Genomic DNA, 12,818 nt, shown 5'->3' with positions numbered 1-12,818 from the left:
TCCATATACACACACGACACACTCTCAGTGCAGCTGGTACAGGGACGTTAGTCACAAGTGTTTCTCTAGAGACAAACTGTCAGAGGATTCGGTTTCAGCTTTGCTTCCCCTGTGGGAACCCCCCCACACACACACACCTTTTGCATCCTTTCCTGTTTTAAGCACATTCCCACAGTTGCACATTACTAAAGACACCCCAGGGCAAGTACGGCCATTAACCCTCGATCTTTGCCCAGCAGTTAATGATTTGCCCTCATCGCTCAGTGTGTGTGCCGACTAATAAAGAACACACACTGGATCAGTGCCAGGTTTTCTTTTTGGAGACCTTTGAAATGCACCTCTGTGCTCATCTGTGGCTGGGTCCTAATGTGTATTGTTAATAACTATTTAAGTTTTTGTCAGTCCAGTGCTGTTTGTCATCCTGCCCACTAAGCACCTGCCAGGCCTGGAAAGAGCTTCCCACTTGTGTTGTACAGGTTTTCCATTAAAGGTTTGTTTAGTGGAATATGTTTTACTCACTTCTTAACTGCAAGTTCTTGACCCAAGTGGCCCTTTAGGTAAAGGTACATAGGTACTTTATTGATCCCACAGTGAGGAGGGACCTTTGACAGTTAGTTTAGGAAACTGAAGTTGATTAAATACAGGAACCCTTTAAAAATGGGTGTTTTGATGATGGTGGAGTATAGAGCAGTGTCAGTTAGCCATATTTACCAAAATGATCATAATGCTCTTAAATGTGAGAGAGCTCCAGAGGACCTTTAAGTAATATTACGTTATCTGAAGCAATTTGAGTAATTCAGAATTAGCCTAATATTTGCTGTTGGCTCCAAATGCACATTTGATAGTGTGCCATGCCGCTTTTTCTTTTTTTTAATTGCCCTTATTCTGTTTTCTCACAGCGGCAGAGCTGTCCTCCTGCTCCAGTTTAGCCTCTTTTTTGTTTACAATTTAACCAGTTTCATATTCTTTCATACCTATTTATATGTACAGTGTTGTGCAGAAGTTGTAGTCACTCCAGAGGTTTAGAGTTTTATACATCACAAAACACCATCAGGGAGGCATCTCATTGCTTCCACATTTATTCTGCAGCGTGATCATGACCCCAAACACATGGTTAGAGCATAAAGAACTGTCCTCAGGGAGAAGAACAACAAAGGCCCCTGCAACAGGTGGTCATGGCGCCCTGACCTCAGCTTCATGGAGACAGTCTGGGATTACACAGAGACAGAGCTGTGGTGTAAGGTGCTGGAACAACCTACTGTACCTTGAAAAAGAGAAAAGTGAACAATGACTTAAACATTGGGTAAATCTTTGTTTCTGAGTATTCCATCGCTGAGCATACTTATGATGAATCATGTGATCGCCCAGAATGCTGCACTTGCTCCTACACTTGCTGTGTGGTGAATATATTTTTGTTCACTTTTAGCAAAGAACCTTTTTACTGCTACATTAGCTTCTCAGAATAGAAGTGTAGGAGTTTGAGTTTCATAAATATGGACCTTTGAATTTGAAGGCCAAATAAGTCGCATCATTTAAATGCTCATTAAAACACTCGCACTGACTCATCGATATGTTTCTACAGTCATTTTTTTTAGGTTCTTTTCTGCTCTCTGTCACAGAAACAAGCGGCATAATGCAAACATACAAATTGGACCCAGCCTACCTGAAGGTCCACTGGCCAGAAGAGAAACCAGCCAGTCTCATTGTTTTGTGCTGCTCAGTTTAGCTGTGTGAGTCTGACATAGAGGCTGAGCAGTGATGGCCCAGATGCCATATTAATGAGAATAGTTGGTAGTAAAACTGAACTGTTTCTGCCATTGAAGCTAAGTTTTCTGGGGCTGTGGCGTCTGTATAGAAGTAGCACCTTAGAGCTGGACTTTATATATCAGTTTTAACATTTTGTTGCTCCCTGAAAACATTTCTAATGTCAATTATTTACCAAAAAACAGTTTTACACTGGGTGACTCCTTTTTGTATGTGTGAGAGTTTTTTCTTTTTATTCCCTGTTGCTGTCTTAGCATGCTCTAACACAGTTCCTCCACCATTAGCTTTACTGCTGATAGAAAACAGTTGTGGAGAGGGTGTGTACATGTGCTTGTATGTCATCAGTGAACACAACACAGTTATTAGTTCACTGGCTGAGACAGATCAATAGGCTGACAGGAGAGGTGGATCGGGGGGATGACGGAGAGAGGATAATAATGAATTGAAGTGCCAGAGAGGAGGAGGTGATTCTCCGCTCACAGTGATTGCCAACACTTCTCACACAAATAATCTCATCCTTGGCCAGTGTGTATGTGTGTGTCTGTCTACAACTCTGGATATGAGCAGGTATCTCTGTACTTAACTTAAGATGTTCCTGTTAGATTGGACATGATGCCGGTGCCCTAGAAAACCACTGCACCTTAAACAGAGCCAGCTAGCATGGAGCTGAAATTCCTCCACCAGGTCCTAGTAACAGTGGTCGGCCTAGAAAATCCCAAGCAGTTAATCCAATTTCAGTCAACACACCGGGATCCTGAGTATTAAATCCAGTTAGAGTTAACACACAGAAATGCCATTTACACACTGAAGATAGAGATCAGCAGCCTGAATCTGTTAATTGACATAATTTTGTGATATTTGTGAACCTAACTCAGACAACTGTGCAAATTGTATGGTTGTTGGAGTACAGATATTAGTAGACTCATGCAAATGTCAGGAAATACTACAATCCTGCTCCTGTCCCACCCTACCTGCTTTTTCTCACTTAAATGCCTGTTTTTTTAATGATGTTGTCATAATGGTGATGGTGAGTTGGGGACACTGTGTTAACGTGGTTACCACTGTATTGTGTTTTCACATTTCAACATGCAACGTGCTGAGTGATAGCTGGCCCATATCATTATCCAATGTACAAAGCTTTTTATAATTACTGTAATCTTAATGGCTTCAATATCTCTTTCTAATATAGGACATTTTAATGCTGGATATTATACAGTGTCAAATTTCAAGTAACACTCCATTTGGATATCTGGTGCTGATTTGTTTACAGCGACTTTGTTTTGGTCTTATTAACGTTCAACAGACCTCTAGTCCTCATGTGTTCCAGTGCAGCAATAATATATGAGTAGATCTCATAATGTGACATGCATTTACTGTAGGAGCTGTAATTAGCAAGCTTACTAGCTCTAATTAGTGGGTTTAAATGGAGGAAAGCTTTTTGCTAGCTGTCCTTTTGATGTGTGTGGGAGATGTAATGCAAAAGAAGGAGCTTTTGTTCTGTTTGTGTGTGTGTGTGTGTGTGTGTGTGTGTGTTTAAAAGAAGGGCATGAACAATGACTGAACAGCATTTTGTGCCTCATGACATGTTAGAAAGGGTAAACTGATCATGTCAAAGGTTAAAATAAAAAAAAAACAACTGTTTGTTGATGAGAGGTGACTGATCAGTTTACTTCCCCCTGTTCTCATCATGTGGCTCAGTCTGGGTCGTTCCCATATCTGGTGCAATCTAATAACAGTTGTTCTGTGAGAAGCATGAAATGAGTCTCCTCATGCACAAGCCTGTTTAGCTTGCATGGTGTGACGTGCTGACAACCATCTTTGATTGAAATGTTGTCAGTCATGCTCACAGTATGAGTAAAAATCAACTGGGAGCATCACAGCAGTATACACACATTTATTTATTTATTTATTTATTGCTCATGTCATTACTGATCACCTGCAGAGCACTTTTAATTGTGCACATGCTGTTTTTAAAATAAAAAGTGATATAATCATTTTTTTATTTGTGTCTTTATCTTTGCCAGCCATCTCCTCGTTTGATTGTTCACTCTATGTTTTCAGTAAATTTGTAGTAAAGTGTTCTGCAGTGAATTGTGAGTTATTTTAAATTGAGCTTCATCTTGCCCATACCCAAAGACAACTAGAAGGAAAAAATGTCTATTTTTTCAGGTTCCAGCTAGAGAGTTGATACCTGAGGCAAGCTCGATGGGACCCAACGCTACCAGATAGTTCAGGCCAGGCTCGGACAGACATTTAGAAATTATGTTCTGGCCCGGATGAGGTTCGGACATGTAGGTCAAAGTTTAGGCTAGACAGCAGGAGTGCTCAAATGTCTTCTTTGTTTAATGTTCGGACATTATATACAGTAAACTTGTCGGGTATGGGTCGTTTTGGACAGAAATATCCAGCCTGATCCATGCTTCAGTTCCAACTTCCTAAATTTCAGAATTTGCTGTTTTTCCTCATTATCTGTAAATGGAATTAGTTGATGAATTGATAGTGCTGCTACAGCCTCAGTCTTGGCAACAAATTGAATGGTTGCTGGTTTTCTTAATCTTTTATAATAACAAACAGAATCTTTGGGTTTTGGACTGTGAGAGAAACTATATTTTTAGACCAAATGCTTCATTCGAGATGATGTTCAGTAGATTAACTGCTAGTTGAACTTAAGTATTCAGCCTTACTGATGATACTGTTATTCATTTAGGAGCTAATGGGCTAAATGCACCTGTAGACTGACTTGTCAAGAGTTTGCCGAGGCTTTTACAGCCTCCACTGAATGTGAAACTGTAGTGGCATTTCTTTACGGTAGTTGTAATTTAGTGCACAGTTTCCTGTGTCAGTAATAAAAATCATTCATATTTCATACAACCTCATTTATGCTTCTCCTGCTTCTTGTTCTGTATGTGCAGTGGCTGTGAGACAGCTGGGATGGTGGAGCAGTACTGAAAACCAGATTTACAGTCTGCTTTCCTTCTCGACTGACTGCTTTACTGGTTTACTTGACTAACTTTGGTCTCCGGGGCAGCAGGTCACCCTAAGCACAGGGCAACCCGTTGACCCTGTTGGTTTACTGTACCTGGTAGTCATTTGTATTCAGCTTTAAGATGAATACAGCTAATTGTTCTTCTCAGTGAGTGTTTTGCCTCGAGTGAGCTAACAGCAGAAATGGGAGTGTCTGTGCCACTTGGCACAGCCGGTTTTAGTTGCACACAGACATGAAAACTAGTAGGCACACGTGCATCCTCTTGCTATAAGATATGGGTACTGAGAGAGGGTGTATTTCTAGTAATATGATCCCCTGGGAGAAGTCGTGCAAGCTGTGCGTGAGCTTCACTGTCATTTGTTGCGTGCTAGTGCATGTTGTGTACTGTATTCAGCTGTACAAAGCCTGCACTGTGGTGAGTGTGACAGGTACTAACTGGTACCTCACTGGTACCCATATAGTACCAGTGAGGGTCTATGTATGACAAGATCACACTGTCATGGACATGCTTGTGAACAGATTTGCTGTCTGAAGGTGTGGGATAAAGTGTTTTAGTGTGTCTAAGTTAACCTGGATTAACAGGACAAACACACACAGAGCTGGAGGAGGAGCCACACCTGAGACTGAAATGAGCTTCTGAGCGTCGGAATGGGAACAAGCGTTCACTATGCCTTCCAGCCTACAGAAAACAAGATGAACCCTCAGTGATTCCTGCGGAGGAGTCAGGTGGTTCTAGCGGCAGATAATGAGACTCAGCAGAGGAAAATGTTTGTTTTCATAGGGAGCTGAGTGATGGGTTGTGTTTAATGAAGGAAGGGATGAGCCGATCAATCAGCCACTGGTCATAATTGGCAAGCAGACATTCTGAATAGGTCATTTGCTACCTGATGCACAGAATAACATCATTTTGTGACTTTCTCCTTTACTGAAAGATTAAATCATGCAGTAGTAGTGACTGCTGTGTGTCTAACAAAGCAGTTGGGTTTGCTGACACTTTGTATAATAATAATGAGGATGAGCTAGAAATGCTGTGTTGTCTAACATATGCTATTTATTTTTTTTTACATTTGTCTCATCTTGTTTGTTATTTGAAGATTCAAAGAACACATTATTGCTGGAGATTAAAACACTTGAATAAAATCTGTTCAATATGTCACTTCATGTGCATTGTGTGTTATTGTAGAACATGTTGAAAGACATTGTGTTTACTAGTTTCAGCTTGGTGTTCATAACTGTGCAAACCTCAACCTCAAGCTAATGTTGTGTGATTTGGCACTGAGACTGTTTAGCAGGGACAGACCAACCGGTGGGAATAGTTCATTTCACATCTTTGACAGATGTACTGAAAAAGAGTCCACTCCCGTTCTTTTTTCATTTGCACCTGCAGCTGTAAAATATAGAAAGAACTGCATCTTTAAACCTGTGGATGATAAAACGGCGATGGGGAAATCAAAAACTGGTTCCCAGCATCCATTTAAATGTCATTAAGTTGAGATAAATTATTGTTAACTTTGGGGTGATCGTGTCAACAATGCTGATAGACTGAGTAGAGTGTCCCAAATTATTCTTGGCCAAGTTATCCAGCCAGCTCAGATGGCTGTTCAGAGTAACTGTGCAGCTAAAGCCGACACGACTCAGCAGCAGAACATTTTCCATCTGTACCAGTGTCTTTTATTTATTTATTTTTACAGCTCCACCACTGAGGAGCGTTTTTCTTGAAATGCAGATCTAACATTCAAATCACACGATAGTGACTGGGAAAGGAAACATGCATCACATGACATTGCTGTTACCGTCTTTGGTTCACTGGCCAAAGAAATGAAGATCTCACATGGCTTTGGCTGATAAATCCTGGCTGAATTGAAGCAAACAAATTTAGACCCCGGCCAGTAAATTGACACTATCCAGTTTATCACAGAAGAATTAAATCAGTGTAGAGCCACGACTGGTTGATTGATCGTTCAATGGTGTTAGACTGAACTTTGTCGTCTGGGTATCAGACGGTTAATGGAATAAAACAAGACATTGGAAAATGTCGACTTGGGCTTTGGGAAAATGTAATCGGTTTTGTTTTCCTGACATTTAGGATTTTATGATTCATCTATTAATGAGAAAACAGGAGACACATTAATCAATATTGCTGGTTTCTATAAAAAAACCACAGTAAAAACATGTTTGATGTAGATTAGAAACTGTTTTTTAAGTGTTCACTCAGTATGCACCTTGATTACAGCTCATTTAAAACAAAGTAAAGAAAGGAAAATGTTTTCTGTGTCACATTAATCTTGGTATGTAAAAAAAATAAAAATAAATAAATGTGAATTTTAATCTTGGTTATTGGTATTAGCCTCAAATATCCAGTATCATTCAAGATAAAGGCTAAACCACACACTGTATTCTGGGTGTGTTGTTATTACCCTCTTTAACTCTTGATTTCTCACCCCCTCCTCCTCCTCTTTCTTCTTGTCAGATGATGAAGCATGCGTGGGACAGCTACAGGCACTACGCCTGGGGTTCCAATGAGCTCAGGCCCGTCTCTAAGCAAGGCCACTCCAGCAATCTGTTTGGTGAGTGAGAGCCCACACGCAAACACATAATTGATCTCTTGTCCCTGCCACCAGCAGTCTTGGCCTTCAGATCAGCAGCCAAATTGACCGGCACTCATCTGTGGATGTCTCGAAATGTCAGATTTATCATATATTTATATTCTATTTGTGCTGCTTGCCAGTTGGTGGTGTCTGTGCTGTTAATGACTCTGGTGACGTGGGACATCTTAAGCTTGATTTATGCTTCTGTATTGAATGTGTACAGAGTAGCCGTAGGCTGCACAAGTGGCCTGCGCCGGTGTGAACATTTATACACGTGCTGGTGTCTGTCGCCCTGCAATAACACCACCAAAACACTAGGTGGCAGCGGGGTTTCTGTGCCACTGTGTTGTTTCTTCTAAGGCTGCATGACGATGGCTGAAGGTGTGCACTGGATTTATAACGCAAGACAAAACCAGAGCATCATTACCAAATGGAACGTGGCACAAAAATCGTTTTAGCTCAGTTATTTTGTTTTCATAATGATTGGAAGCCAAAATCGTAATTGTAAATTTGATTAAACTCCCAGCCCTTGTTTCTTTGTCACTTACAAACAGTGGCGGCTGAAACTGTGCAAATCATATTTGATTTAAAACCAATAGGTGTTGAACAGCAGTTACTTTTACTGAAATGAGTCCAACGCAGACATTAGAGGAAATACTGGAGGAGATGTGCTGTTCAACCATTGAACCAACTGAGACAGAATGAGGGGGGATTTTCTGTGTACGTGTTGTTTTTGCAGGTGTTTTTCTGTGTACGCATAATGAACACTGTTATTTATTCTGACTGATTGGATTAATAAGAGCTGGAATTGGATTTTTAATTTGATAAGATCTCTTGTGCTCTCTTGACCTAATTAAATTCTCAGTGAGAGTATTTGTTTAGATACCTTCAGCTCCAGAGGAGGGCTGTGTGTGTGTGTGTGTGTGTGTGTGTGTGTGTGTGTGTGTGTGTGTGTGTGCGCGTGCTTTTCAGTGGGTGGCGTATGTGACAGTTTAGCATGGTGCCAGTTCAAGCTCTTGAATAGCTCAAATGGCGGTCATGTGTAAGAGGTAGCTGTGCCTTGACTGCTGATAAGACGACTCCCCTGACACCCAAACACACCCACGTACTTGATCTGGTTTGATGTTTGTCTCAGAGGTCATGTTTTCGGGGTGCAGGTCTGCGGAAGTGAAACCAATAACAGAGAAACCATCTGATTCTTCTTCCTCCCTCCTCTGTAACAGCAGCATATTTTCAAAATGATAATCTTAAGTAAGGTTCCTGTAGTTAAGAGCAGCAGCACTGTGAAATGGATGTGTCAGCTGAATGGAAGGAAATAGAAAAATGGAAATGGTGTTTAAATGGATTATATTTTGCTTTGGAGGTAGTGGAGAAGCTGTAAATGCAACAGTGAATACATTATCACCATATGAAGCTGTTATAGCTGTTTTGAGACTTTCCAAGCTTAACTTAAGCATTTCCAGGTTACTCTTGTATGAACGTACACAAGATTTATTTCTTCTGCTGTTATTAGGATTAGGGCAGTAATGTTTTATGAGGGAACAGTTTGCTATTCTGCACCTTTATGATGGAAATTGAAGTCCAGTTTAAGTTTGCATCTGGAGAAAAACTAATGGTATCAAATGTACTCTACATGATCGTTTTGAGATGCAGGAGTTCACTCCCTGAAGCACATAACTCAAGTTTTCCGAGTATGGAAGATTTGGAGGCTTGTTTTTAATGACTGCCTTCTTATGTTTAATGAGAAAGTTGAATCAGCTTTGTGTAAATTCCATCCACTGTCTCATTACTGGGATTTATCATACGTAGGTGAAAAACGGGTTGGGGATACTAATTATTAGACTGTTCCACTACCTGTGTTCATCTTTGTTGTTGTTTCCCTCAGTCTCTATTCGTCCTCCATCGCTGTGCTATAGAAAAGTAAATAGGTTTTAGTTGACTGCTCCAGCAGACCAACTTCATCAGTAAATAAGACAGCTGGGCCCCGGAGCCTTGTCACAGCCATTTCTACCTCCCATAGAACATAATGATATACTCTGACCTGCAGTATTATGCATTGAAGCCACTTTCCATGCCTAAGGCTGTTCCTGTTGTACAGTAACATGGATTCTTACAGACAAATGACGGATTAAAGAAAGAGCTTGATTCCAGGATGACAATGCCCCCAGCAACCAGGTTGCTGTGGTGCTTTCAAACACATTCGCACACAGATTACACACAGAACCTGGTTGCTCTGAGTAACCTGCTTAGTTTAGTTTAAATGCACTGAATGACAGCTGCAGATTTTCAGAATGTAAGAACAGGATGACAGGGCAGAAAATGTTGAGAGATCCACTTTAAATACTCGTAAGCTCCGCCTGGTTTTTTTTTTTTTTTAAACAACATTTTTCCTGACTGAAAACTCGTGCACTCTCTGTACAGCTGTTGACTGGAGGAAGAGTCTCTCCCCTCTGTGCTCATTCCCTAGAGGAACGTGTCTCCCTGGTCTCCAACGGCAGCTGTGCTGTCAGCTGTTTGCTTCTCTAGTGTGTTTGCCTGTTTATTACTCCAATTCAGGGACGTTTTAATGCACTTGAAGAGATTTGCTGCCCAGCATTATTTGTTTTTAGGGCTGCAACCAGCAGTTGGTTTCTCTATTGATTAATCAGGTGAATGTTTTCATAATCACTTGATTAATTGTTTGTCTCTGCAATGCTGACAAGCCCAGGGTGGTGTCTTTACATTGCTTTTGCCAACGTTTGAGTAGCTTGAACCAGCAAATGTTTGTATTTTTGCTCAGAGGATAACAATGCGACTGATCCATTATCAAAATACTTGCAGATTAATCCTTTGTTAGTTGATTTAACCAACTGTTTCTCTTTCCTTCATTAATCATGCATACAATATCCAGAAAAATGATATCTGGGTATCCAAATGCCCAGTAGCTTGGTTGCTGAGGGCACTGTTTTCCTGGAATCAAGCCCTTTCTTTAATCCATCACTTGTCTATAAGAATCCAGGTTACTGTACAACAGGATTGATGAGGAAAAACTGAATGCTCTCCCAAGGCTGGAATTTATCAGCATTATATTTTCCCAAAATGTTGGCAAGCAACAAAGTTTATCTTCCCAGCCAACAAATCTGGCAGACAACCAGCCATAATTTGGGTATGCTTTATCAAACAATATTGCAGAATTGTTCTTAACCCAAATACTAAGAAAGGGCCAGAAATCGTGAGACGAATGCAGTGTGCTCCTGATCTTCTATTAGCATTGGCAAAGCACACTCGGTGTCCAGGTTAACAGCTCTGCCTGTGTCTTCCCATTAACGTAAGCTGCCTGTATTTGAATAAACTGTTAGAGGGGAGTCTTCAGGTTGTGCTTGTATTCGACATATTGTTGAGAAGGTCAAGACGCTGATTAAGTGACTCTGAATGTGTAGCTCACCTGCGATAGCAAATGAGTGCACAAGGGAAAATTGCAGCAGACGGGGTTGTCTTGAGAAATAGCAGCTGACTTTAATTATGGCGTGTTGATCAGAGGTTGGTGCAGAGGAGCACCACGGGTGGAAAGTAACCACAAACGGCAGCTCAGTGGTGAGCAGAAGAGGTTCTCGCCACCTGCACTGGTCAGATCTGGAAGTGGCTCGACAGCAACACAAGAGTGTCACAGTTCACTTCTTCTTACTGCTTGACTGCTGAAATTATTTAATTTTCTGATTAGGACGATAAATGTAAAGGCCCTGAAAACATACAGTATGTAGCAAAGGAGTTCCTCATGGAAACACTTTTTTAAATTTATTTATTTAAATCAACATTTGGTTAATTTCATGGGACATACTTATGTGTATATGTTTCCATCTTGAAGTCAGTGGGGCTCATTTGGAAAACTGTGATGTCACCAGTCACCTTATGGCAGCATATATGAACATGATGACAGTCATGAGGTTGTTTGCTCATGTTGACAGACTTTTTTCTAAATCAAACCTGATCTTACCTCCAATCTGTGAGAGGCAAACAGGTTCCTGAATCTCAGTCTCTTCATAAATGATAAGACTTTTTTTTCACAAACTTTTAGATTTTTGCTCAAATATTTAATGTTGTTTTATTTAATGTGCAAATTATTTTAAAATAAAATTATTTAAGCATAAGAAAGTTCAGATATTCCACACTGTAACACTAAAAGTTATATGCTTCTGTAGGGGAACCAACAGCCTAAAGGTTGTTTTCATTATTAGTGTAGTGTCCAGATTATTAGCTGTTGGAAGTATAAACTCTCTTAAATCAAAATGACATTCAGTAACATGTTGTAGGCTCTGTTTGAAATTGTAATGAATTGCACATTGATTGGGTGAGTGAAGGGCAGAGGGACTGTTGGTCACAAACAGTATTTCATCCAGACTGCTGAGTATTCGCCCTCTTGTCACCACCACTCTATAAATACAGTTTGTGCAGCTCACATACTGTATAATCTGTCTTGTTATATGTGGGCTGACTGAGTGGCATTTTGGATGCAATGTCAATAATATTGTGCACAGGTGACTAATTTTAATAAATGTGTGTCCCCTGTCTCATTGTCAGTAACTACAGTTTGACTTCCTGGCAAGGCGTTGAAACCATTTGTTTACAACAGACTCTGCAGAGAGGAGGAAAAACTGATGTAATGTTTGGATTTTATCTTTTGCCATCCTTAGCCACAATTGCTTTTTCCTGTTTGTTCTAATTACCGTTTGAGCAATGCAGGGTTTTGAAAGAAGATGTTGGTATTTTATAAGGCAGCACTTTTTCATCTACAGTAGCATAGCTGTTGTCCCTGGAGATTCTGTAGAGTCACCCTGTTTGCTAAAATTAAATACAGCTTGAGGCGACACTGACATCCATCTCTCCTCCTGTCGTCTCTACTTCCTCTCTCCATCTTTTAGCACTTAGCTCAGCTGTCTATAACCAGCCATATTGCTGTTGAGACTCAGCTACATCTCTGTTTCTAAATCCAAAGTGGACATCTGTCAGTGTGCTAACAGACACTGTGCTCTTGTGGCTTCGAGGAGGGGCCATATAGTGTATATTTCAATGTTAGGAAATACAGTAGCTTGGTGGGGCTGAAGATGTCGGATGAAGCTTCCACAATGCCTGTGTTGTAGTTGGAATATTAAGTTTGAGGAATACTTTGAATTATTCAGACCTGCTTCTTGCTTAGGAGTGTCCAACTCTAACCTTAGCTGCCCTTATGAGCCCCTTTCCACCCAGATCTCAGTGACCAGAATGGTGACTGTATCAATAGTCCTCTTTAATATGACTGGGAGCTCATTTGGGGCCCAGTGCCAGTGAGTTGTCAGCCCTGCCTTAAGCTAAACCCTGACTCCTGTTAGACATTATTAGAATTTAATTTGATCTCAGCCCCTTTATAAGCAAGGGAGCCAGAGGTGATGTCTGTACCAAGGATTTATTATGGAGGCCTTTTTTTTTTTTTTTTTTTTTACAAAAACCCGGGGGGGAAAATGAGA

At 40.6% G+C, this 12,818-nt stretch overlaps 1 protein-coding gene across 2 annotated transcripts in view; it reads left to right on the top strand.

Annotated features, from left to right (window-relative positions):
- Positions 1-12,818, top strand: part of LOC109968831 (mannosyl-oligosaccharide 1,2-alpha-mannosidase IA-like) — a 49,309-nt gene that overhangs the window by 21,387 nt on the left and 15,104 nt on the right. For both annotated transcript variants that reach the window (XM_020615371.1, XM_020615372.1), the window contains exon 2: positions 7,221-7,317. In XM_020615371.1, coding sequence (XP_020471027.1) covers positions 7,221-7,317 — 97 coding nt within the window. The remainder of the gene's footprint in view (positions 1-7,220; positions 7,318-12,818) is intronic.

This window comes from Monopterus albus, unplaced genomic scaffold (genome assembly GCF_001952655.1).
Source record: "Monopterus albus unplaced genomic scaffold, M_albus_1.0 scaffold164.1, whole genome shotgun sequence".
Classification (NCBI taxonomy): domain Eukaryota; kingdom Metazoa; phylum Chordata; class Actinopteri; order Synbranchiformes; family Synbranchidae; genus Monopterus; species Monopterus albus.
The sequence above is the reverse complement of the archived record's forward strand: the minus strand, read 5'-3'. Positions and strand labels throughout refer to the sequence as shown.